This window comes from Panthera onca, chromosome D1 (genome assembly GCF_046562875.1).
Source record: "Panthera onca isolate mPanOnc1 chromosome D1, mPanOnc1 haplotype 2, whole genome shotgun sequence".
NCBI classification, from domain to species: Eukaryota; Metazoa; Chordata; class Mammalia; order Carnivora; family Felidae; genus Panthera; species Panthera onca.
The window spans coordinates 45,234,870-45,262,267 of NC_138348.1; the positions used below are offsets into that span (position 1 = coordinate 45,234,870).

At 40.1% G+C, this 27,398-nt stretch overlaps 2 protein-coding genes across 7 annotated transcripts in view; one reads left to right on the plus strand and one right to left on the minus strand.

The window, feature by feature from the left end:
* FAR1 (fatty acyl-CoA reductase 1) overlaps positions 1–12,380 on the minus strand; it is a 77,816-nt gene extending 65,436 nt beyond the window's left edge. For 4 of the 6 annotated variants that reach the window (XM_060606063.3, XM_060606067.3, XM_081790304.1 and 1 more), the window contains exon 1: positions 12,119–12,380. The gene's annotated coding sequence lies outside the window, so the exon portion shown is untranslated. Of the gene's footprint in view, positions 1–10,234; positions 10,333–12,118 lie in introns of all 6 variants that reach the window. The other 2 variants (XM_060606065.3, XM_060606062.3) reach the window with 2 other exon arrangements.
* Positions 11,608–27,398, plus strand: part of LOC144612860 (uncharacterized) — a 120,022-nt gene continuing 104,231 nt past the window's right edge. Inside the window, exons 1-2 of the mRNA XM_081790158.1 lie at positions 11,608–12,247; positions 12,279–12,889. Of these exons, the coding sequence (XP_081646284.1) occupies positions 11,608–12,247; positions 12,279–12,889 (1,251 nt within the window). The remainder of the gene's footprint in view (positions 12,248–12,278; positions 12,890–27,398) is intronic.

The following is a 27,398-nucleotide window of genomic DNA, read 5'->3' on the forward strand; positions in this document are numbered from 1 at the left end:
CTTAGAAAGTTATAAAGCACATCCTAAATAGGATTACAGATCATCACAAATCTTACTTATTTAACCACGGTGGCAATAAGAGATTCTAAAGGCAAATACGTAGGGTTATACAGTTGTTAGCAAAACCTAGCTCCTTTAACATTGAAGTTTTAAGTAATCAAAGACCTGATAAAGACAAAACATAAGCTTTGGTTCTCCCAGCAGACAAAAGAGAAAAGACCTTTGTTTACAAATTTATTTTTATCAAGAGCAGATCAACAATCCAAGAAAACTTTGTCTTTTAAACAGAGAGAAAAGCAGAATTTTAATCTTATACCAGTGTATTTTTAAAATCCATTCATTTCAACCTTAGTCTGTCCTAACCACACATAAAATTCCTTTCCCAAGATTTACCTTCACGAACCTTCTACAACTTTCCTTTGCATTCAGATTTTGTCCCAAGCCCTTTCTCTGCAAACAACCAGTCTCATTTAGGACAAAATTACTTTATTTTACCCTCAACAAAAATGTATTTTCATTCCTTATATTTTTCTTACATATCTCCTACTTTTCTACATACAGAGTTGCCTTTTCCTATTTCCATCAGTCTTAGTTACATCTAGCAGAATTTTAAGTCTTAGAAACTTTAGTCTCCAGTGAAAACTAAGTGGTAACTAATTGGGAACTGTGACACCAGAATTTTTTAGATGGCAAATTTATAAATCAGCTAAGCACAAAGCAGCTTTTCCAACAGACCCAAATATCCTTAGTTTCTCTGCAATAAGTCAAAAACATAAACCTATGTTTAATAATGCTTAAGCATTTTATCATATTTGTTAAAGACCTGGATGTTCAATGAATTCAATCCAGTTTATCATCCAAACAAAAGTTTCGGGTTACCAAAGACCTTGAAAGCTAACTTAACAATTTTCCATGAAAACCCTGAGACAGATAAAATTAACCATCATTTTTAGCCATCTTTTTGCTGACAAATTGCAACAGAGATATTCAAGAGCTTATCTGACCTTCAGTAAACCTAGGTAGAAAAAGTCTTGTATTTAGTGCTGACAATTCTAAAGACATGTGCATCTTAATTAAACCAACAAGCTTAATAAATTAGTTCAAATACCAAATATGTTCCACTTGGGTCCCCTCATGAAGTCCATCACTTTGTTCACCATTGTCAATTTTTACCTGGGGTCCCAGTGAAGAAATCTGAAGTGGGCAGCGTTAAGTCCAAGGGAGTGCTCTTCACTCCTTGATAGCGAGGAAAGGAGGAGGGGCTAATGGTGCCAGAAGCATGGAAGATGCAGGTTGCACCCAAAGTTGTGCAGAAACAGGAAAAGGGGGAGTGGAATGCAGAAGAGGTGAGATGCCTCCAGGAATGCTGGAGGTGGATAAAAGCCAGTGGAGAGAGAAAGAGGTCTCCCAATCCTAAAGCCGTCAGCTTGGACAAATGAGCATATGCAGATTATTTTTTTTTTCCCCACCAACAAGTGGAAATGGGCAGTCCATGTCAGGCCAGAGACAGGGAACTTCCCCGAAACAACGGCAGCTGCTTGGGAATATACCTTAAAAGTCTCCTTCCTGAGGTAGACTAACAAGAGACAATTGGTTCCAATTATCATAGTCATTAACTCAAGAAATGAATAGTAAGAACCCCTACATACAGCTAGAGTAACCTGAGTCTATGACAAAGGAGGAACAGTGAAAGAGAGAGTGTCAGTGTCCCCTTCATTAGGGATGGCCTGTGTTTCCTCCAGCAACCTGCGTTCATTCAGAGGAGACCTGTTTAGACAATCATCCAATTATCAGGAGGAAGTTTATCGGCCTGGTTAGTGGCCAAACACATTTGGGCAAACACATTCTGCAAGTGGCCCTCAGGTCCGGATCCTGATTTAGGGCCATGAAAGTCTGGACATAGGATACCTCAGTCCATTTTGCCCTGTTTCTTGCAGAAGAGATCTAACCGATAGATTGCATTAAGGCTAGTCAGTGTTACAGAAGATCAGTCCTTTCCTAAATTTTCCAATTTGAATTGATTCTAGTGGGTTAAAAGGCATCCCAAGGGACAGTCCCTGGGGATTGAAGATCCCATGTTTCTAGAAAAGTAGAGAGGGTCCATTACCAAAAATCCCCGCCCTCAACTTCCAGGGGGTATACCACGAAGGATACATCACAGGTTCTTGGCGTCAAAGCGACCAGTGGCGTCCCTCAAACAAAACTGTTATGATCACCAACCAGTCACTAAGGGGCCCTAGAAAAGGGATGCTAGCGTCCCTTAGCTTCCCCACTGCATCCTATACTACAAATGGGTGCCTGGTATATGGACCAAAATACTGTGCCCATGCCATGCCTTGAAAGCCGTGCTGTAAAAGGCTGTGCCTTAGTTTACCTTGTCTTGAGGAGCATGCCATGAAGGTCATGCCTTAGTTTCCTTGAAGGCTGTGCCACTTTTAACCAACGGAAAACACTAGAAAAGTTTCACCATTCTGTAGTTAGTAGAGGACAGTGACAGAAAATAGTAAAGACAGAAATCCATCATGTAAGTGACATTCCAACACATATAGTCTTTACAGACAACTTCCCTAGGAAACAGTTCCCGGTTGGGTTTCAGCTGGCTCCCAGTAGAAGTTTCTCAGCCAGAAGCAGCTAGACCAGGGATGTGGAGGGGATCACATTAGACCAATAAAGAGGAAACCTCACACAGGAGTCTTTAAGATCAGCAGTCGTGCTAGTCACTTAGGTGGCTGTCTCGTTCCCAGCACAGACAACTTTGTAAGGACAGAAATAAAGAGAGGGCATCAAGTATCTGGGTCTTATTACCATCCCGGCCAGAGTACCAACTTCCAGCCAAAAGGCAGAATTTCTCCTCCACAGGCTAGAGGATTACAGCCTGAGCAATCGACATGAAAGTGTTCCAATAAGACCATACTCCTTGAAAAGCCCCTGAAATAGGAGTAAAGGAAGAAAAGAGAAAGTATTCACCAACTTTGCAACAAGGCTCAGAGTCCAGAAGGGAAGACTCAATGCCCCACCCTGGGCGCCAGATGATGAAATTTGAAGTTCACGAGCAAATGGCTAAGAAAGAATTCTTGAGATGTGTTTGGTGTAAAAAGGTGATTTTATGAAAGCACAGGGACAGGACCCGTGGGCAGAAAGATATGCACTGGGGTTGTGAGGAGTAACTGATTATATACTTTTAAGTTAGTGGGGTTTAGGGATAGCTCAAGTGTCTAAGGAATTTGAAAGCAAGGCTTTCAGGATCTTAAGAGGCTAATTACTATTAAGACAAGGTTACTTTTAGTGTTTAATAAAAGAAAAACATAAAGGAAGTAAGGCAGCCATGAGTTGTTTGAGGAAGATCATGCTCTGCATGTTTCAGGTGTTTATCAGTGGACTGCAAGCTGTAAGGGGATTTAATTTAAGCTACATTTCTCTGCCTTTGTTTCCCTCATCAGGAGCTATTATAGGAAGTACCAAACACATATTCCAAAATCTTTGGTAAAATCATTCAACATATGTATTATGCTGGCGATAGTTTATTTTTCCCCAAGAATCCAGCTAAGAATTGGTATATTTTGGGGGTACCTGGCTGGCTCAGTTGGTAGAGCATCCTACCCTTGATCTCGAAGCTGTGAGTCTGAGCCCCACAATGGGTGAAGAGATTACTTAAAAATAAAATCTTTAAAAAAAAAAAAAAAAAAGGGGGACTGATCTATTTTTTTTTAATTAGGCATATGTATAATGAGTTTCACAATTTTTATCACTCAAATATGAAAAATATTTGCTTGTAAAAGGTGAGCAATACACACAGAAACAAATTTGAGTTGAATTTTAGCAGTATGCTTTTGCCTATACATTAGAGAATGGTTTATTAAACTGAATCCATAAACCTGTAAGGGTATTTGAATGAGTTCTGAGAGTCTTATTAGAATTATATGAAAAACTAAGTATGCATGTATAGCATAGTAATCCCCCCTTACCTGCAGGAATACATCCAAGACCCCCAGTGGATGCCTGAAACTACAGATGGCACCAAACCCTACACATACTGGTTTTTCCTATATATACATATATTCCTATGATAAATTTCATTTATAAATTCGACACATAAGAGACTGACAATAATGATAAAATAGAATGATTATAACAATATACTGTAACAAAAGTTATGTGAACGTGGTCTCTCTCAAAATATTTTATCATACTTCTAATGATGTGAGATGATAAAATGCCTACATGATGAGATGCAGTGAGGTAAACGGTGTAGGCACCGTGACTTAGTATTAGGCTGCTACGGACTTTCTGATATGTCAGAAGGAGGATCATCTGCTTCCAGACCAAGGTTGGCCATGGGTAACTGAAACCATGTAAAGCGAAACTATGGACAAGGGGGGACTACTGTTTATTTTTCTGAGGCTAAAGCACAAAGATTTGAGGAGATGCTCAAAGAGGTTCATGACCTTTGGCTAAAAATCTCCGCATTATGGAACATATTTTAAGATTTTATTCTCAGTTAATACTTCAAAGTATTTAAGTCAATACTCCAAAATAATAATATATAATGGTAAAAATTCCTTAAATGCAAGGATTTCTCATATGACTGTCATGCCAACATTTCTGGCAAAAATTCCATAAAAGACAAGAATGATATAAACTAGGTATTTCAAAGTAATCTAAAAACTGTCAAACGATTAACATTTAAACACACACATACAAGCCACCATTTACAATCTCAAAGTGATTTATATTTGAAAGCTGATGCCACACACACACAAACATTCTAGATAAAATGGATCCATTAACATATGAGGTACTAAGATACTCAGAAGGCTTTTTAATGGAACATGTCAAATAATTCACCAGACAGACAGTGATACAGTCATAAAGAAGTGTGTCCATGTTTGTAATACAGAAATTGGCTTTTTTCAAATATTGATTTAAGATCTAAGTATGTCAATAACATGCCGTAGGGTTCCAAAAGATATAAAGAGATACAGATTTAGGGGCGCCTGGGTGGTTCAGTCAATTAAGCAACCAACTCTTGATTTCAGCTTAGGTCATGATCTCAGTCGTGAGATCGAGCCCCACATTGGGCTCTGCACTGAGAGTGAAGGGCCTGCTTGGGATTCTCTCTCTCTCCCTCTCTCTGCCCCTCCGCCTCACACGTGCACACGCATGCACTCTCGTTCTCTCTCAAAATAAATAAACATTTTTTTTAAAAGATGGGACTTTTTCTATGAAGCTAAAGTTAGATTTTTCTAACTACATGCTTTCTCCAGGTGATCACCCTCATCTCACCCCCTAACATTCTTTCTCCTTGTCTAAATCCTACTTTCATTCACAAATAATGTCATCTCTCATTTAGAATCTCTATCACCAATTTTGGTATATGATATCATGTTGCCACATTCTGTTTTATATACATATACTCAGTCATTACTCCTGAATTACAGATTATTTTATATAATTTCCCCTGCTTAGCACAGTATAATATACAAGTCTCAAAATATGAACAATTTATACAATTTCCACTTCACTTAGATTAGCATGTCTATTTTTACACTCATCATGCTGTTTAGTAATAACTGGTAAAAATGTTGTGTAGGGATTTGCTTCAAAATAAAAATCGGTTTATAATTTTTAAAATTGGTGATGTGCATTTTATGTTGGCAACTTTCCGTAATACAAAGTTTAAAGGAGATTCCTTCTTCTACCAGAACACAGCACTTGACAAAGACAGGTCCAATAGTTTTCATCTTTGTACATCTGCCCAGTGGACAGTAGATAAACTTACTTCAAAACACATTTCATTATTTACACAGAACTTTCAATGAAACTTTAACAGCTTTTGTGCGATACTTTATTTAAATAATTCTTTGATTAAACTCAGACAAAACATATATTCACTTTTAACTATTTACTAAGTACCTACTACTTTCTCAAATATCCTGTCTTAGTAAATGTAGGATATCAAAAATAACACATCCTCTCTAATACATTGAGAAGCTAATAGTACTCTCAAGGATCCATGGGAAAAAAGGGCAAGGAGAGAATGCAAAGGGATGAAGTGAAAGAAAAAATAGTAAAAAGCTACTATAGTTTTTAAAAAGAGATCTAAGGCACCCACATTTTTAATTAAACAGAGGGCATACAGTTTGTTCAGGCTGGACAAGTCTAAAGGTTCCCTTCCCCACTCCATTTTACAGATGAGGAAATTAAAGCTCAGAGAGGGGAAATGACTTGCCTCAAGTTACACATCAAGTTGCTAGCAAAACCAAAATTAAAACTCAGATCTGCTGATTCACAGTACAATTTTAATTTTCCACATCAAAGAACTTTCTTCTATAATATTCATTAGCTAAAAAGAATGACTATTTTATTATTAATATATACTTCAGTTCTATATATTACATCATACTAAAAAGAAAAAAGGTTATAAGCTAAGTAGAGGAAGGAAATGAGAAGAAATTGTACACAGCAAACTGCTAAGGCAATATACATGCAGACTACATGCATATACCACTCTTCCTTAATTCTGAGACACACATTTGACTTTAAGACACAGTAGCCATTGGGAGTCCCTCTCTACTTATTAGATGGAGTGCTGTCCAATTCATGAATCATTTTTCTGTTTTTTTGGTTTGTTTTGTTTTTAAATGCTTATTAATCTTTGAGAGAGAGAGAGAGAGAGAGAGAAGGAGGGGCAGAGAGAAGAAGACAGAGAATCCCAAACAGGCTCCGTGCTGTCAGTGCAGAGCCCTATGTGGGGCTCAAACTAACAAACCATGAGATCATGACCTGAGCCAAAATCAAGTGTCAGATGCTTAACCAACTGAGCCACCCAGGCGTCCCATGAACCATTTAACAGAGACAATTAGATCGTCAAATTAAAAAAAAAAAAAAGATAGTATCCATTGCATAAACATTTTATTTATTTATTTTTTTAATTTTTTTTTAACATTTATTTATTTTTGAGACAGAGAGAGACACAGCATGAACGGGGGAGGGGCAGAGAGAGAGGGAGACACAGAATTGGAAGCAAGCTCGAGGCTCTGAGCCATCAGCCCAGAGCCCGACGCGGGGCTCAAACTCACGGACCGCGAGATCGTGACCTGAGCTGAAGTCAGACGCTTAACCGACTGAGCCACCCAGGCGCCCCAAAACATTTTATTTTTTAATTTTTTTTAACGTTTATTTGTTTTTGAGACAGAGAGAGACAGAGCACAAGTGGCGGAGAGGCAGAGAGAGAGGGAGCCACAGAATCCGGAGCAGGATCCAGGCTCTGAGCACACAGCCTGACATGGATATCAAAAATATCAAACTCACAAACTGTTGAGATCATGACCTGAGCCAAAGTTGGACACTGAACCGACTGAGCCACCCAGGCGCCCCATATAAATATTTTAAAATAAACTCTGTAAATTACACCTTCATTTCAAAAAACTACTAAAATATGAAAACATACACCTCTCAAGGTAATATAATGCACCCTTAAAAGACACACAATAATCACCATCATTTAAGAGCCAGTGTCACAGGACAAACACACAGAGCAACAGTCCCATCTTCTAACATAACAGTTACTGAACACCTAAGGCTATGTGGCATTTTTTTCAATTGTAGTTATTAATATAAATAAGTATTTCTTGCCCTTGATCTTACATGCATGAGATTTGGAGTTTCACAAAGCAAGGTTTGAATCTCAGCTCTCCTCCTAGCTCTCCAACCTTTGGAAAGTTACTTACTAACTTCTCTGAGCCTCATTGTCTCATCTGTAACAGGCTATCCACTTTGGAGAACTGTATGAGAGCTAAAGGTAATAATTTATGTAAAGGAACAGTACAATACCCAAATGAAATATTATATTTCCTCCCATGATCCCTATGGGCCAAATTAAACTAAAAACTAGACCCTGTTCTTCTTGACTTATAAGATTCTTCCATCTCCATTGCAGAGATCGGAATAAACCTGTACTGATCCTGGGGCAAATCCTACTAGTTTGCTTTTAAATAATTATTTGATAAGAAAAGCTTATTTTATTGTCTTGAAATTCATCTCTTTTCTTCTTTAAATTGGGAACAGAAAACAATGGCAAATTTTAAGTTAAATTGGTTACATGTAAATTCAGCACTTTCATATTGTCTTACTGAACTGAAACTCTAAGCCCATTACAACCCCACTAGAAGAGAGGAACTACAGAACCAATGTGTGCGAAGAGGAAAGGGTGTAAAGTCCAAAAGACACAGTTGAAATGATTCACTCAAGTGAGTGGTTTGCTTTGTTTAACCTTAAATTCATGTATTAAACCCTAAAAGAACAACATTCAGAGTTCAGAAGAGCTAAGACCGTATCTCCAAGCCTCAAGGTGATTTAGTAACCTGATCCCTCAGATTAAACAAATGCCATCTTTCAGTACGTACAGTTTCAGGATGTGTCTAGTCACTTCCAAGACAGGAAAGTATCTACCAAAGTATCTCACATGCAGCAGTATACACTGAAATAAGGCCATCTTTTCCTCTATCCGAAACATAGTTCAGACTAGCTCACCCACATATTTCCTATTAGCTCATTTCAGTAGAATGACTTTTCCCCCATATATTAAGTAATGCCCATTTACTTAAACTGGGAAAATACAAAGAATATGAGCATTTTTAAGCCACCCATGATCTTACCAGCCAAAGATTAAAATATTAGAAAGGAACATACCAACATCTTTCCTATGAATCTGTACACCATATTTTAAGTTTGTACAGAGCCACTAAATATGAGTAACTTGCCACTAAATATGAGTAACTACCAGCTTATACCTTAGTATCTCCATTCTGGTTTTTGAGACTAAATTCACATAACTTTTTTCCTGACTTAACTCAATGGTTCATCAGAGTCTCTCAGCTACACATGTTGTTGTTGACTACTTTCTCTATTTCTATCCTAAGTTTTCCAAAACAGTATATTCTTCAGTATCTACAAAAGTCTCTCCAACTCCTCTTCTTCTCTCCCTTCACTGTCTCTCTTCTATTAATTCCTGACAATTTATTTTAAAATGGCTCAGGCCAGGGGTGCCTGGGTGGCTCAGTCGGTTAAGCAGCTGACTTCAGCACAGGTCATGATCTTGCCGTCAGTGAGTTCGAGCCCCGCATCAGGCTCTGTGCTGACAGCTTGGAGCCTAGAGCCTGCTTCAAATTCTGTGTCTCCCTCTCTCTGCCCCTTCCCCAATCACACTCTGTCTCTCTCTGTCTTTCAAAACTAAATAAATGTTAAAAAAAAAAATTGTTTTTAATAAAATAAAATGGCCCAGGCCTGACCTTTAGATTTGCTTGTCAACTGTGAACCTCCAACAGTTAACACAGTGCCTGGCATGAAACATACGCTCAGTTAAAATTTACTGATTAACTTTGTCAATACTGACCTGCCACTTATTAGCTGTGTGGCATCAGGCAAATTCTCTGAATCTCAGTTCCCTCATCTAAAGAACAGGGATAATCAAAGGAAGATGATACTCGGAAAGCTCAAAACAGCGTCTGGCACAAAGTAGCACCCACTAAATTTTGCTATTATTATCAACATAATCTAGTATAGGACTCAAAAATGTTCCTGATTATTTTTTGGTTGAACACCAAATCTACTTCTCAATAACCCAACTTATTTTCAACATATTCTCTTACCACAAAAATCAAAAAATATTTTCATGCTCTTTCCCTTACTACCCGTCTCCAATCCATCATCAACTATTGGTTTTCTTTTTTTTTTTTATTTTATTTTTTTTAGTTTTTTTTTGGAGAGAGTGAGCGAGCAGGGGAGGGGGACAGAGGGAGGCGGGGGAGGGAAGGAGTGAGTGAGAGAGAGAGAGAGAGAGAGAGAGAGAGAGAATCCCAAGCAGGCTCCACACTCAGCATGGAGCCTGATGCGGGGCTAGATCCCACTGCCCTGGGATCATGACCTGAGCCGAAATCGAGAGTCAGGAGCTTAACGGACTCAGCCACCCAGGCACCCCCATCGTCAACTATTCTAATTCTTCTCCCCTAACCACCATACAGAACCATTATTTATAAAACTAAGCTACAACCACAGACTTAATTGATCTCCACACTTAAATCTTCATTCAAATGTTCCATCCTCCTTAAAATCCATTTTTTATGTGTCATTCTCATCCACAGTTGCTTACAGCTTGTCCAAACTTCTTGAATGTCATCCTCAAGTCTTCCAATAACCCATATCCAAACTCTTCAAAAGGTGTCTCAAAACTCACCCCTTCCTGGAAACCTTCCCTGATTAACTCCATACCACTCAGATTACTTCTTTGCCCAGAGTCACCTCAGCACCTCAGCACTTAGGTATTCTGTCATCCTAAGGGTAAAATGTGATCAGTGAATAGCAATACCAAGAAATTTCTTCCACAAAATTATTTCTACTTCCTAAAGAACGGTCCATTAGCTATGATGCTTTGTTGAGCTGGCTAAGAAGGAACTATCGTATAGAACATATGCCCTCTTTGGCTTCCGTCCTCGGGACTTCTCGTCTGTCAAGAAGTGCTAAACTGTTCACAAACCTCTGACCTATCCTCAAGCAGAAACTACATCTCAGTGCTTATCACCTCCTCGAGGCCGTTTAAATTTTCTGGAAATGTGGCAGTGGGCCGCTTTCTTTTCTTCTACCTCTTCTCTGCCCCCAACCTCTGCCCACATCCCACAAATAAAAATTCCCAAAGGCATCAAACAGAAAGGCAGCAGAGGTGACACACACATACCATGTGTTTCTTTCCTCTAAGTGAAAAAACACGTTGAACCTACTTAGGTACAAAACTCTTCCCAAGGCTAAAAACCTCCCCAACAAGCATGATGCGTAATCAAATTCTACTGCGTGGAACTGGCTGATCCTACAGTAACAGAATTGTACTTATGTGTTAATTGTCACTGTGTTACTGTAAGAGATCTTGCATCATTTTTATGCTGTATTACATGCGCTCAACAAGACAGTTAAATTCCCCTACAGGGCAGATTTTCTGAAAGTATCTTCATGCTTTAAACCAACATGGTCTAATTTTTTTTAAACATGAAATTAAACGATTCCGCACTGCCATCCAATCGAAAGCAAACAATATTTGTGCCTTTACTTTTGAGAAGGTGAGTTTGTGTGCTGCTGTGGCAAAACAATCAGATGAACTGTCCCGGGATGGTGGGGGTGGGGGGGCACAATCAGCGTCAGTAGTAGTGAGAGTTAAGTCTGAGTGCTTGGCCCACGATGAGTAGTGAATGAACCTATAAACCTGGCTTGACTAACTCCTACCTGAGACACTCTCCAGTCTCTCCCAAAAAGCAGTTATTCTTGCTCACTTAGTCATAAAAGATCCACACCTTTTAGCTATCATAATAAGCCTACCTCATCTGCTCCTTGTATACTTTCTCCTAACTGGCCACCTAACGCCTTCTAGTCAAACAGCCTCCATCCACACCTCACCTAAAACCTTTTTCTCAGGGACCTTCCGGTTGGAGTAGGTGCCTCTTACTCCAAACCCACGTGTCCCGGTCTGTCCAGAGATCTTAACCTTCCAAAAAACAAAAACAGAAACAAACAAACCCTACCTCCCTTCACTCCCAGCTGATTTCCCCCCATCCTCTATCAATGCCTACTTCCAAAAGGCCAGTCACTTTCCCCGGTTCCGCACCTTCTCCCCGGGCACCCTTTTCTGAGCATCACCCTTTCCCCATCACTTTCTTCCTCGTCGGACCAGAAAATCCTTCAATCACAGGCCTCTTTTGCCCCCCTGGAGCACAAGAGCCCGCTCCTCCGTTAACTACCCGCCCCCCCCCCCCTCGCCACTTCTATGCGGCCTCCCCACACCAGACTGAGCCCCCAAGGCTCGGCGGCTGCAAACCAGGCCCCTCCCTGCGTCCCCGCTCGCCAGCCCGGCAGTCTGGAAGGCGGCGGCCCCGTCCCAGCAGCGCTCAGACCATCCGGGCAGAGACAGGCGGGCGCCCCCGGCTGCGGGCGGCCCAGGGTGGGGGCGGGGGCGGGGCGGGGCGGCGGGTGTCGCCTCCGGCGGCCTGCCGCCCCGGCTCCCGCAGCCGCGGCCCGGGCCAGGCGAGGAGGGGCCCGCAGCCCGCCTCTCCCGCCCGGCGTCGCTGTCTCTCACCTAGACTCAGAGGCTCGGGCCTCGCTTTCCCCCTGGCCGTCCAGCGATGTCTCCGCCGCCGTCGCGCTCTCCTCACTCGCTCCTCCACCACCCCCGACCGGCTGCTGAAGAGCGGACGGGTAGTGGCACGCCCATTGGCTGCGGCCCGCACTCGCGTCAGCCTCCCCGACCCGGACCTCGCGATGTGACTGGCTGGCGCGGAGCCTCTTTTCCACGTCTTGTCCGGATTGGCCTGTCTTGTCTCTCGCGCCCCCTTACCGGGAGGATACCTCGACCCCCCCTCCTCGCCTCGCCCTCCCACCCCCTCAACCCCGTTTCCATCTGGGCGGGCTGGGGGCGGGAGCGGGCGCGGGTGGGACGCGAACGGCCAATGGGAGCGCCGAAAGAGGGCCGGGAGGCGGGCTCTGCCGCCGGCCGGCCCAAGCAGGAAAGTTCAGCCAATGGGCGCGCGCCCCACATCCCGGGCTCAGGAGCGCCTCTCTGGCCGCTAGCGTTCCGGCGGGTCGCGCCCAGGGCCACACCCGGCTGGCGGTGGCGCGGGAGAGGTACCCGCTGGAAGGGTGGGAGAATGCGGCGAGGCCCGTGCGGGAGAGCGCGGGCGGCCATTGTGGCGTGCTCCCGCACCGCCTACGCGGGGTCTGTGAGCGGGGAGTTGTCGCTCGGTGGTGGACTCCCGGAACCTCGGCGCGATGCTTTGTAGGGAGCGAGCAGAGCGTGCGCCTCGTCCAGCCCCGTGGACCAAATCAGGCCGCAGTGCAAAACTTCCCGCTGGTGAGAGAAGTTGAATAACGGTTACCTCAGGGGGATGGGAGGGCCACAAGGGAACCTACGGGGAGCTGGAAACGTTCTGTCTCTCGATCTGGGTGGTATCCGTATGTAAAAATGTACCCAGCCGTACAGTTCAGGTTAGTGCACTCACGACACTTTAATATAGAATATTGTATAATCCCTCTTTTATAAAAAAAAAATAAAAGGATTGTGAGAATAACTGTAATAACATTCCCATGACGGTGAGACTCCCGCGGTATCAACAGTCTCACTAGGATTTAGCCAGCCATCGTTCAAAAACTGCAAATCAGAGGAGGAAAAAGAAAAGGATTGTTGAGAATTTTAAATGAGTGAAAGCTCTGGGCACAGAGACTTAGCGCGCACGGGTTGATACTTCAGGATGCGCGAAGATGGTTCCGAGTGATTTTTCTTTGAGGGTGTAGGGCTTGTTTCAGTGCCTGGCCCCATTAGTGGCCCCAAAGCACCCATTCTGCCTCACCTAGTTGGCAACTGCAATAATTTACCGAGCTGCCTACTTTGTGGCCGACCAGAGCTCCGAACCCAGGAAATTTTCATTGACATACCATGGCTTCTGCCCTGGAGGAGCTCACCGACCAGCCCAGCGGGCCAGGTACAGTTATTCCTGCAGGAGGGCCCAGGACCACAAAGCCAACAAAGCCGCTTGCCCTCAGGGATGAGGCATTCCCATAGGTGACGCCAGATAGTGTGTGCCTAGAACCCAGTCCAGAAGCAGAATTGTGAAATCGCCGGGCCAAGGTGAAACACTTGTTACAAATGGGTCAATAATCACCTTTCCAGAACAAACATAAGACCTGTGGGCCAAATTCTAGCTTGTGAAAGAGCACGCGCCCGCAGCAAAACAGATTACATGATTCATATTTACTACTTGAGTCATTAAGCGGTTCAATTCAGATAAATGCCTTGGTTTAAAGTACCTGCCCCCGAACTAGGCGTGTAAAGTCAGGTAAGACAGTATTTTTCCATAGAGCATAGGGTATAAGAGGAAGACCTCAAATGGATCATTCCTATATAATTCAGGGTGAGGGAATATATATAAAGAGGATCGAGCCCAGCCTAGGGAATTGAGGGTCATATTCTCAGAAGAACTGAGTCCACCACTGCTGAGATTTATCGGCATGTGCAATTCAGACACTATTTCTGGAGAATACTTTCATTGCAGATTTTTTAGTTTCTGTGCAAACATCTTGATTTTTTTCAATAGATAGATAGATACAAACTATTACTTAGTTCTGAGGAAAACACATGAAGAAATTAAGTAATTGCTGAATGAGTACATTATGAAATTCAAAAATAACTAGGTTTGAGAGCATCAAGGCATCTCATTTGATTAAAGTCATTGTGTATGTAACATGCACCTCCAGCAGAGACACTCCCCACCACAGGCCCCCCAAGATGGGCTTTCTGAAGGAGGACTTAAAATTAAAACAATGGTTCACTCTCCAACATGGTACAAACTCACGGGGAGGGCATGTTGTTGGATTGGCCAGTGTCCCTCAGTGCACCATCATTCTTAAATGGATCCAAAGAATTCATATATCTACAAAGAGTGAGTAATAGTCTCCACAAAAGGTGATGAAGGATTTTGCCTAGAGTCTAACCTATAAAATGTAGTAATACCAAAGAAAGTAATCATTCATTCAAATGCTTTCCCCATCTTTCAACAAGAGGCCTGAGAATTGGGCTGCCATATATATTGGAATCAACTGCCTTGTAATTTTATTCAAATATAAAATACTGTATGTGCTTTTGATCCTTGCTATAGAAACACCGTTCTGTAAACAAAGGTAAATTACACCAAACAAAAATAATTTAAACCTATTAAAAAATAGTTTACAACCTAAAGAGAAATACCATGTATTACTGAGAAAACATGTAAGAATAAACCCAGAAACACATATGCTACACATACCAGTATCTCAGATCTCTGCCTATAGGCCCAGCCAAAACAAGAATAATAAAAGCATCTTTTTTTCTCTCTAAATATAGATTGGCAGGGGTGCCTGGCTGGCTCAGTCAGTAGCACATCCAACTCTTAATCCCAGGGTTGTGAGTTCAAGCCCCATGTTGGATATGGAGATTACTTAAAAAGAAAGAAAGAAAAAAAAAAAAGAAAGGAAGGAAGGAAGGAAGGAAGATTGACAGGATAAAGACATTTATAAAAATTCTTTGAATTGTGACTCTTGTAAGTTTGGTCCTGGTTACCCATTGGTATTGTTTTTTTAATTTTTTTTTTAACGTTTATTTATTTTTGAGACAGAGAGAGAGCATGAATGGGGGAGGGTCAGAGAGAGAGGGAGACACACAGAATCTGAAACAGGCTCCAGGCTCTGAGCTGTCAGCACAGAGCCCGACGCGGGGCTCGAACTCACGGACCGCGAGATCATGACCTGAGCCGAAGTCGGACACTTAACCGACCGAGCCACCCAGGCGCCCCACCCATTGGTATTATCCATAGGTTGCTAGTCTTTGTTTTCCTTGTCTGTCTTTTGGGGTATTTATCATAAGGGGGAAAAATCGTAAGATGGGATATTCCTTTCATCTTGTTCTGTCTTCAGAGTTTGGCTTTAGTTCTCCACCAGCTGGAAGGTACAAGTGTTGGCTTGAGTCAGGTAACCAGACAAACAGGCTGGCAACCCAAGATACAACATGACAAGCAGCATTCTCTTTGTCCAACATTACCAGCTCCTAAGGAAGGTTGTCTTAATGAGAGGTCCCTGTCCATGAGGGGGCTTGTTGCCTCACCTTCATTAGTGTTAGGAAACTCTCATCCTAATGTCATCCACCCAATACACAAATTAGCTGGTCTATAGTTGGAAGCATCTCATCTTCCCACAGATAACAAGAGACATCAGGTTCATAAACACTGTTCTTACCTTAAGCCTGTGACAATGAAAGTCTGCGTTCTTAAGCTGACTCTGGGAATGAACTTACTGGATTTGGGGAGGGCTGCATCTTTTGCACTCCTTGGGGACTCCTCTTATGTCTATGGTTAAGGGATAAAAGGCTTATTGATTTAAAAAAAATTTTTTTAATGTTTATTTTTGAGAGAGACAACGCAAGTGGGGGAGGGGCAGAGAGAGAGGGAGACGTAGAATCCAAAGCAGGCTCCAGGCTCTGAGCTGTCAGCACAGAGCCTGATACTGGGCCTGAACTCATGCACCATGAGATCATGACCTGAGCTGAAGTCAGATGCTTAAGCTATTGAGCCACTCAGGCACCCCAGGCCTACTGATTTTAAACCATAAAGAGGAATACTGTTTTTTGATTCAAATAGGTATATTTTCTGAATTAAGTCAAACAGAGAAAGACAGTACCATGTGATTTCACTTATATGTGGAATCTAGAAAACAAAACAAATGAACAGACCCTTCAATACAGAGAACAAACTGGTGGTTACCAGAGGGGAGATAAGGGTAGGAGTGGCAAAAGGGATTAAGAGGTAGAAACTTCCAGTTATATAATAAGGCATGGAGATGAAAAATACAGCATAGGGAATATTGTAATAGTGTATAGTGATAGATGGTATCTACACTGTTGGTGAGCACTGAGTAATGTATAGAATTGTTAAATCAAAATACCTCTGAAACTAATATAACACAACATTGTATGTCAATTATACTTCATTTTAAAAAGACAGTATAGGGGCGCCTGGGTGGCTCAGTCGGTTAAGCGGCCGGCTTCGGCTCAGGTCATGATCTCTCGGTCCGTGAGTTCGAGCCCCGCGTCAGGCTCTGTGCTGACAGCTCAGAGCCTGGAGCCTGTTTCAGATTCTGTGTCTCCCTCTCTCTGACCCTCCCCTGTTAATGCTCTGTCTCTCCCTGTCTCAAAAATAAATAAAACGTTAAAAAAAAATTTTTTTTTAAATAAAAAGACAGTATACTCTTGAATATTTAGACTTTTATCTTTTTTAAAAAGGTTTTCCACAGAGCTCTCATCCCTAAATAAACGCCCTCTTGATACTGATAGGAAGAGCAAATTAAAAAATTAACAAGGCAAAGATAACTCTCATATAAGTTAGTAAGTTTTATGTTTCTGAGTTTATACCTAACTTATGGCTGAGATTTAAAATGAAAACTCTAAGATCTCTTTTTGCAGGTCTGTGTCTAGGTGTATATGTTATGTAATATGATATTTTTCTACCTTCATATGATATTGCCAAAATTACTCTGTAAAAGAGCTCTATTTAGTCAGGTAAAAAAAAAAAGCACTTGTATAAATTAAGTATACCCAAAACTCAGAAATACAGAAACTAACCCAAGTGTTTTTCAAGTTCACAATATCTAGAACAATTTTTGGTAAATAAAAGCTAGTTGGTTTAATAAAAACAATCATGTCTTCAGAGTTGTAAACATTAAACATAAATGAAGACATACAACTTTTTCTACTTGGGTTTACTAATCCAATGAGTTTATCTCTACTAGATGTTTAAGATTGTAAAATTATAAATTCAGTTTAAAAATAAGATGTACAATAAAAATAAATTCTTTATGTCAAACACAGCAGTACAAAATAAAACTTGGAGAGAGCCATATGTTTTCACTTTTAAGTTCTTTCCTTCTATGATTTTTTTTTTTTAATTTGGCTGATTTATCTACAGAAGAATAACTTAAGATTATGCTACCTTTGTTTCAGTAAGCAAAGTATTGTGTCTACTTAAAAGTAGTTTCCAAAATCTTTTTGGAAACTTGAAACCTTGAAGTTATATTAAGTTAAATTGTGGATATTCATTGAATATCTAGATCATTTTAAAATAAGGAAATATACTAAAACATTAATTGCTGAACAAAAGTTTTTACACTTTTGGCTTCTTAATTTTTATAGAGAGAAAAAAGATATTTAAGATAGTAAACATATCTTTTACCACCTTAAAAAATTGTACTATGAAAAAGCATAAGTCTCTAAAAATTATAAATTTTTATAATTATAATTTATAATTATAATTATGTAGTCACAAGTTTACTAACCTATTGCAGGATGTTAATATATAATAGTTCACAATTACTTGCTTCCTGATTTTCACTGGAAAATAAAGGTTACTAATGGTTAAAATTTATAATCTATATATGAAAATAAAACTACTAAAAATAATAACAAAGGGAAAAAAACCTTTGTGTACAAAGTATAGGAGGAGAATGGGATGTGTTTTTAAATAAAGAGTGTATGATGAATGTAGGATGTGTTTTTGGAAAAAAAAAGGAGTAGTTTGTCTAAAGTAAAATGACTAAGTGTTCCAGAATAAGAAAGAGAAAAGGAATAAGACAAAATCTAAATGGATGTAGAAAATTGCAGTTTTGTGGAAAACAAATTTTATGTTACAAGGTCAAAGCTAGCCAAAATTAAATGGATCAAATATAAGAGTTTTGTAAAATGACCTCAATAATATAGAAAATGAATTTAATTTTCTCCCCATTAAAATGACAGTTTCTTAGATTATTGGTCTGCTTTTAATAAGAGATTATAAAAGGTTTTTCTTTTGTGTTATCTGCCAAGGAAATAAAGATTTTATGACTTATCGGAATAATTTCCTGTACTTCACGTTGTCTTTGTCAGATCTGATTACTTAGGAAAACTGAGTCTTCGATACGAAAGGAGCTGAGGGTTTGTTTGTTTTTTTAACAATTATATGACTTTCTATATTTACCTTTAAAATCTTTTAATTGCCACTTTAATTAGATCAATAGCTAAGCATTTTGTCCCTGGGATACTACTTAATGGAGTATTTTTTTTTTTAACTACTTTTTTTTAACGTTTATTTGTTTTTGAAACAGAGAGAGACAGAGCATGAACAGGGGAGGGGCAGAGAGAGAGGGAGACACAGAATCTGAAACAGGATCCAGGCTCTGAGCTGTCAGCACAGAGCCCGACGCGGGGCTCGAACTCACGGACCGTGAGATCATGACCTGAGCTGAAGTCCAATGCTTAACCAACCAAGCCACCTAGGCGCCCCCTTAATGGAGTATTTTAAACGTTTAAGTGTTTTTGACAAATTTCCCCAAATCAAATTCAAAATGAAGTCTTTTGACCTGGAACCAACTTTGGAATTTCTATAAGGGTCCCTAGGTGATCTCAAAGAGTTGTTGTCTACCCTTATGAAATGAGATTAAACTAATCAGCTTTTTTGAGATGTTAATTGTATGAGAAACATTGTCAAATACAAGTGATAATTAACTTTCTTTAGATCTTATTTGTGTATGTTACCAATATTTCAAAAATTGTACAAAATTCCTAGGAATCTGTGAGTGTCCTTACAGTCTGTATAATCAGTCATAATTCTAATTATTACTTGAAAACATTGCATGTCACAGAAATAAACAAATGTTCTTTGTTAATTGTATCATTTTTTAATAGTGAACTCTCAGCAGATCTTTAACCATGGCTATTTTTAAGTCTTTTGTCATTCATAAATCATTATTGCTTTACTCTTGATTGTTCTCTGAGAACACTTATAGTCAACTACAAGCAAAACTGCTTCATCTCTAAAGAGATCATGGAAAGGACGCTGACAAGTACTCTAAAATACAGGTTTCTGATAACTCTAAGATTATATCACTAAAGGGGATATGAATTTCTAGAATTCTTTTTAAAAATTTTCTTAATTATTTTTTATTTTAGAGAGAGAGAGAGAGAGAGAGAGAGAGAGAGGGCAAGTGAGAGGGGCAGAGAAGGGGAGAGAGGAAGAGAGAGAGGGAGAATCTTCAGCAGGCTCAATGTTTGGCACAGAGCCTAATGCAGGGCTTGATCCCACAGCCCTGGGATCATGACCTGAGCTGAAATCAGGAGACAGACACTTAAACCAATGAGCCATCTGGGCTCCAGAATTTCTAGAATTCTAATGGAGAAACTGATTGGTTCATAAAACTGCTAACCCAAGATCAAGCAAACAGAAAGTAAATAGATGGGGGCTCCTGGCAGGCTCAGTTGGTAAACCATGCAGGTCTTGATCTCAGGGATAGGAGTTCAAGCCCCACTTTGGGCATAGAGCTTATTTGAAAAAAAAAAAAGAAAGTACATGAATGAACTGATGATGATGATTACAGTTTTATGACTTCTTATTTAAAGCATTGTTGGACCTTTAATATTTTGTCTTCCAGATTTAAGAAAACCTTTTTCTCTCTTTTTCTGAAGCTATCTGTAACTTATCTCAATTTGATAGTCTATGCCTTTGTGAACAAAACTTAAAATATTTATCTTTTTCTCTCTGATCCCTCCAAAATTTAGAGGCTCTTCATAAATATTCTTATTCATGATGATATAGTTGTTTTCATAGGTTCAATGAGAATCTGTTCTCTTTATAATAGAACATGATTGGAAATATTGATTACACTATCAAGGCTTGGACTGTAATGTCATATTTGACAATGATGTACATAGACTCAAATGTGACCAGATGGATTTAAGGAACTAAGGTTGACTTTAGGGAGCTAATGCTTATAAAGCCTCTTGAAATACCAGCCCCATATCTTGTTTACAGGATTCCCAGCCCTACAGGTGAATAAGGAAGGTTACTTCTTGGCAGGCCCAAAAACCTTAACATGTATTGGGTGCTTGAGAAGAGAGGAATTCACCCAAATCTATGTATGCTACAGGCAAAGTGTGATAGCAAATTCTTGGCTTCATATCTTAGCCTTAAATGGCTTTTAAAGGCTCAATCTAAGATTCCTTATTAAAAGTTCCAACAGAACAGACTTGAAAAGAACCTATGTGATAAATCACTGTTCTCGCCACACTTATGTAAATAATCAGGCCAAGTTTAATGAGACTAAACTTATTTTACAAACAAAATAGTTTCACTGTAATTATATTTAATAAAAATGGGATTGACTCTAGAGAGAAAACTACATTTCCGTGAAAAGCTATCCACTCTTACAATGAAGATTCTAGCCCTGAGTGCCTGGGTATCTCAGTCGTTAAGCATCTGACTTCGGCTCAGGCCATCATGACTTCACGGTTGGTGAGTTTGAGCCCTGCATCCGGTGAGCTCATGCCCTGCTTCGGGTGAGCACTGCTTCTGTCTCTCCCTCTCTCTCTCTCTGCCCCTCTTGGGAGTCTTTCTCTCTCTCCCCCTCACTCACTCATTCCCTCTCTCTCTCAAAAAAATAAATAAATAAAAAGACTCTAGCCCTGTTTATTGTCTTCGAGGTTTAGTTATCTGACTACAAATTGGTCTGGATCCTGAAATTCTAGTTTCCTCCAGTATGTGGCCACAACTCTCCAAACTAACATTTACCATTTTTCCCACCCTTCTGACTTGATATCACAAAGAATGATTTTCCCTTTTCCCTTAGTCCTACAAGCTAAAGCTGGATGACCTGATATAAACTTCAGAAAATCACCACAACAGATCACAGATAAACAACCTTCATGTCTACTCATGTGGGCCACTCAGAAAATTCACTGGAACACCCAGTAAATGTAACAAGGGACATTCAAACTACAAACCAGGAAATTTGTCAAATTACAACTGACATCTTCATTCTACCATATAAAGAAACTTCTTGCTTAAATCTTAAGCTGTCCTCTGGACTCAGAAACTAAGTTTTTAACCATTAATATTTGTTTTTCTTTAGTTTCTGTGAAAAATACCCCTCAGTAAATGCCTGATTGCTCATATCGTGTGGAGATTGCTGGAGATGAACAGCTACCCTCATCTGCACCATTGCGTCCTGAATGGACAGCTCTTTAAATGAACGGACCTATCCTCAAGACTAAGAGACTAAATCACTGAGAAATAGAATAGAAACTCAGATTCTGGACCATGAATCTTTTGGGGGAATTGTCAAAGGGGGAGAAGGAAAGAAGGCAGAATATGCCACTTTGGCATAAGGACTATTTTGAACTGAAGGCACTTCAAAAACAGCAGATGCAAAGAAGGGTAGTCTAATCTCCCCTGTTCTTCCTGAAAGCAGGAGATAAACACTCCTGTGTGAAAGTGTGCTCCCTATACCAGGAAAAAAGGAACATTCTTCAATGGGGGGAATCAAAGCCAAGAGAATCCTGTATAAATAGACCATGTTAAAATAACACTTATCTTCCTTTAGCCTCCCCGTATGGTGTAGTTAACTTTTCCACAATTGCCTTGTTTTTTTCAAGCTAATGTAAAAGCGTGTGGGTTTGCCATTTCTGTGGGTCTTTCTTATGAGCGGTCCCATGTCATATAAAATATCTAAGTTTATATACTTTTCTCCTGTTAATCTGTCTTATATCAGTTTAATCTCAGGCCTGGCTAAAGTAGAGGTAAAATTTTGCCTCCCCTACATTCTCAACTATCTCCTCTATTGATTAAAGTGTCCTGGTAGCTCACAGATGTTGGAAAGAAGAGGAACAGTATTTGTAACATTCTTGATACACTGTCTGTTATCTTTTGCAAGAATAATTGTGAAAAAAAGAAGCCATCTTGCTGGTCAGTTTCTTTCCTCGTTTTTCCCCTTTTTTGTGGGTGGCATTGTCACTGTTCAGACCTCGTTTGGGGGCAATGAGGGTCTCCCTGAGACCTGGAGACTATTCTTTTCTTTTTCCTGTCTCCTTTTTTTCTTTTTCTTTCTTTCTTTCTTGGAGATTAACTCTCTTTGTACATAAATCAGGACAGAGCTCCTGTAGCTGCCCAAAAATGGGGATGACTAGATGATCATCTGTATTCCAGCATCACATGTGTCCAAAGTGTCAGCCATACACTCTGACTCACCTACTTCCTGGATTTGGGTGGTGCTTTTTGAGAACTCTGCATTAAGTCTCTAAAGATAAGTGCTGTCACATCCTTGAGCTTCTAAGGAGAGGTCTGCTTCCAGAAATATTTGCAAACAAAGGCCCCAAACTGGGAGAACCTCAGGCAGAAAACCACACCTATCTATAAGAATTTGTCATTAAATACAAAGGTGTGACTCTTCAAGGAACTAAGATTTACATTTGATGCAGTCTCTAATCTCTTACTCTCCAGAGCAGAGTGCACAGATTAGTTTTCCATAAACAAAACCAGTTCATTAATGTTATATTTATTAGAGCAGCCAATTGCAGGGTTTTTTCTCATGAATTAGGCAATGGTTGGCTTGAGAATAAGAAGGCATAGTGATTAAGAGCCCTGACACCAGAACTGAACTCCTGGGTGTAGAATCCTAGCAACACCACTTACCTAGTGACCTTGGGCAAGTTAATCCTCTATACCTCAGTTTCCCAGGGGTAAAATGGAAATGACAATAATAGCACCTATCTCATGGGGGTGTTGTGAAGCTAAGTGAGTTAATATTTTAAAGCACTTAACACATGATAAGCCCTATCTAAACACTTACCTTTAAAATTGTTAAATCTTTGAAAAAAGTGCAAAAGACTTCCTAGAGCCAATAATAATGCCTATCTTCTAGTTTTTGAAGATTTACTAAGTGCCAAACACTTTGAAGATACTATTTACAAACCTCACAACAAGGTAGGTCTTACTGTCTCCATTTAACAGATAAGGAAATAGATTAGGGGATCTAATTAAATTGCCTAAGAGCATATACAAGATAGCAGAGTTGGGAATTCTAATATCATGTGTCTAATTCCAAAGCATGCACCTTTCTGTTGTGCAGCATTGTTTCCTTAAACTTCTTACCCATCTCCTGCATTTATTTATAATCCACTCTATTTTAAGGACGCCTGGGTGGCTCAGTCAGTTAGGTGTCTGACTTCAGCTCAGGTCATGATCTCGCTCTTTGTGAGTTAGAGTCCCAGTCAGGCTCTGTGCAGACAGCTCTGAACCTAGAGTCTGCCTCAGATTCTGTGTCTCCCTTTCTCTCTGTCCCTCCCCTGCTCACGCTCTGTCTCTCTCAAAAATAAACATAAAAAAAAAAAAAAAAGTTGTTTGGGGGGGGGCGCCTGGTTGACTCATTTGGTTAAGCATCCCACTTTGGCTCAAGTCACGATCTCACAGTTCACGAGTTCGAGCCCTGTTTCTGGCTCTGTGCTGACAGCTCACATTCCGTGTCTCCCTCTCTCTCGGCCCCTCCCGGCTCACTCTTTCTCAAAAATAAATATAAAAAAATTTTTTTTAAGTTTTTTTTTATATCCACCCTATTTTAGAACTGGTCTTCAGAGTCACTTTGGCCATACCCTCTGTCCTATCACAAATAGGTAAATTGAGATTATAAGAAGTTAAGTGGCTTTCCCAAGACTACATAATTATCTAATAACTGTTAAATAGCCATTGAATGCCAACCAAGCATTTGCTGATAAGGAAAGTTATGTACATTGCTTATCAGAGTGACTTTTCACATTACAAGCAATCAACCCTAGCTATTTTTATCATTGTTCATTTGTTCATTCATTCATTTAACAAGCATTTATTAGGCATTTCTTACAAATCAGGTACCTGGGAATAAAACAATGAACAAGATAGGATTCCTTTTGAAGCTCACACTAACTGTCCCATCTGGGAGCCACTTAGATATATGTGACTATTGAGCACTTGAAATGTGGCCAGTCCAGATTGCAATCTGCTAATATGCAATATGCTAGTTCAAAAAACACATAGGAATCTGAAGGCATAGTACCAGAAAGTAAGCTAAACTACTTCATTAATAAATTTTATATCAGGTACATGTTGAAATGACAATATGTGGGATATAATGGGTTAAATAAAAATATGAAAATCTTTTCATCTGTTTTTAATGTGGCTAGTAGAAAAGTTAAAACTACATGTGGGTTGTGGTAGGTTTCTATTGAACAGCATCAGTCAAGATGGCAAAAAGAGATAAACACAATAAAATATAAGTGCTATGAGAATAGTCAATAGAATATTCTATGGGGGGGGGGGTGTCTGGGTGGTTCAGTTGGTTAAGCATGTATTTCAACTCAGGTCATGATCTCACAGTTTGTGAGATTGATCCCTGTGTTGGGCTCCATGCTGTCAGCACAGAGGCTCCTTGAGATTCTCTCTCTCCCTCTCTGCCCTTCCCCTGCACTCACACACTCTCTCTCTCTCTCTGTCTCTGCCCCTCCCCTGCTCTCTCCCTCAAAATGAAGTTTTTAAAAACTAAAAGGATATGCAATGGGAACTCAGAGGAGCAACTGCCTTGGTGACTTAAGAAAGGCAAGCAGGGGGGCACCTGGGTGGCTCAGTCGGTTGAGCGGCCAACTTCGGCTCAGGTCATGATCTCGCAGTCCATGAGTTCGAGCCCCGAATCAGGCTCTGTGCTCACAGCTCGGAGCCTGGATCCTGTTTCAGATTCTGTGTCTCCTTCTCTCTGACCCTCCCCCATTCATGCTCTGTCTCTCTCTGTCTCAAAAATAAATAAACGTAAAAAAAAAATTTTTTTTTTAAAAAGAAAGGCAAGCAGGGTTGCTGGAGGGGTTGTGGGAGCAGGGGATGGGCTAAATGGGTAAGGGGCATTAAGGAATCTACTCCTGAAATCATTGTTGCACTATATGCTAACTAACTTGGATGTAAATAAATAAATAAATAGAAAAATAAGTAGGTTCCAGGCTCTGAGCTGTCAGCACAGAGCCTGACGTGGGGCTGGAACTCATGGACTGCGAGATTGTGACCTGAACTGAAGTCGGAGGCTTTAACTGGGCCACCCAGGCGTCCTCTCTGTAACGCTTTTTTTTTTTTTTTACATATTTATTACTTATTTATGTGACTATGTTTAAAATATTTGCTAGGGATGAGAAAAGAACAAATTATTAAATTCATATTTAATTATTGGTCCACTAATGAATTTTATTTTTCTAGAACTATATCTTACTCTCACAAACCTTGAAGGATAAAAAGTCTTGTGCTAAGGTGAGAGTGAAGAATCTTCATCTAGCCAGTTAGAGCAGAAATCTGGTCCCTGAGGGGAGAGGTCAGTGCACAGACTGACAGGTATGAAGTCTGATAATATAAAGTTTAGGGAAGGATGTGAAGAAATAGGAACTCTTTCATTAATTGCTTATAAATTAGTACATTGCATTTTGAAAAGCAATTGGCAGTTTGTAATAAAATTGAAAATGGAGATTTCATAGAACTCAGCCTTTGGATTTCTCTATCCCCGAACAGTGCTTTGCAAAGCCAAACTCAAGCACCCCAGGCATGTACAGGAGGAAAATAGAAGAGCTTCTTATTGCATATATATTTTTTAATGTATTTATTTAAAAATGAAAAAGAAATTGAGCTTTACTAAAATTTAGTGTAAGGATTGAAGCTGGTGCCTTCATTCAGGGTGAATTTCAGAAGTCATATGGATTATGGATGCTGACAATTCCCAAATGTAAACATCCAGGCTTATCTTCTCCCCTGAACTCTGCCTACTATGTATCTTTACTTGAAAGTATACGATTACATGAAAAAGATGGGAAGAGTAGGAAGTTAATAAATTTGTAAATAAAATAGATGTATCAAGGGGCGCCTGGGTGGCTCAGTCGATTGAGCATCCAACTCTTGATTTCGGCTCAGGTCATGATCTCACGGTTCATAGGATCGAGCCCTGTGTCAGGCTCTGTGCTGACAGTACAGAAGCCTGTTTAGGATTCTCTCTCCCTCTCTCTCTTCCTCTCCCCCACTCTCTTGCGTGCACGCTTGTGCTCTCTCTCTCAAACTTTAAAAACTTTTTTTAAAAAGAGATTGCATTATATGCACTTTATTTAGGTTTATTAAGGTAAATGACAAAATTCAAGTGACTGTTCTCTCACTACCATGGGCACAGCACAGAAATGGGGACCAGAATGGAAGGGAAACTGAGTCGAGGCATTGAGACCCTGACTAGGATCAGACCCTAGAGAAGAGGAATGTAAGGAGGGATTAACTGCTCATCCCCAGTGTAAAGGTAAGGAAATATCCCACCCTCTACCTAGTCCTGGGGAGAATACACACAAGTCAGGCACACAGTCTAAATACAGGCGTGTCTGTAGTAATAAAACAAAAATTCTGCCAGTCAAAAATTACTCATCCCGTTTCTTTACAGTCACGTGTTTAGACTGTAATAATCACACAAAAAACTATGGGTGATAAAGTTTGGACAACAAAGAGGAAACAAATATTTGTAAACCTTAGTTTTCATTCTGGCTTATTACATAATAAAATGCTCTGCATTCTTTTGGTTGACTCATTAACACAGTATAGTTTTCAATACACAGGGTTTGGTGAGCTTTGAGTAGTAAAAAGCTCTCCACTGCAATAGTTACTAAAATTTATTGACAACCAGGTTAGAGTAATGTTGGCCAGAAGAACTTGAAGTTCAAGGCGAAGTCTTAGAAGTTAGTTGTATTATGTTGTATTATCAGGGAGAGAATCATGTTCTTTCTTTCAGGTTTCAGTAAAAACCTGGTGGAAGCTAGATTTTAGAGTAATTGTTTAATGGTATTGTACCCTAATGTTTCCAGAATACAGGCACAGCTCTTACTTAATAAAAACATCAAAGGGCCTAAGGGAATCTCACTTTTGATTTTTTTTTTAAGTTTATTTATTTTGAAAGCGAGAGAGAGCAGTGAGAGCGCCCACGCAAGTGAGGGAGGGGCAGAG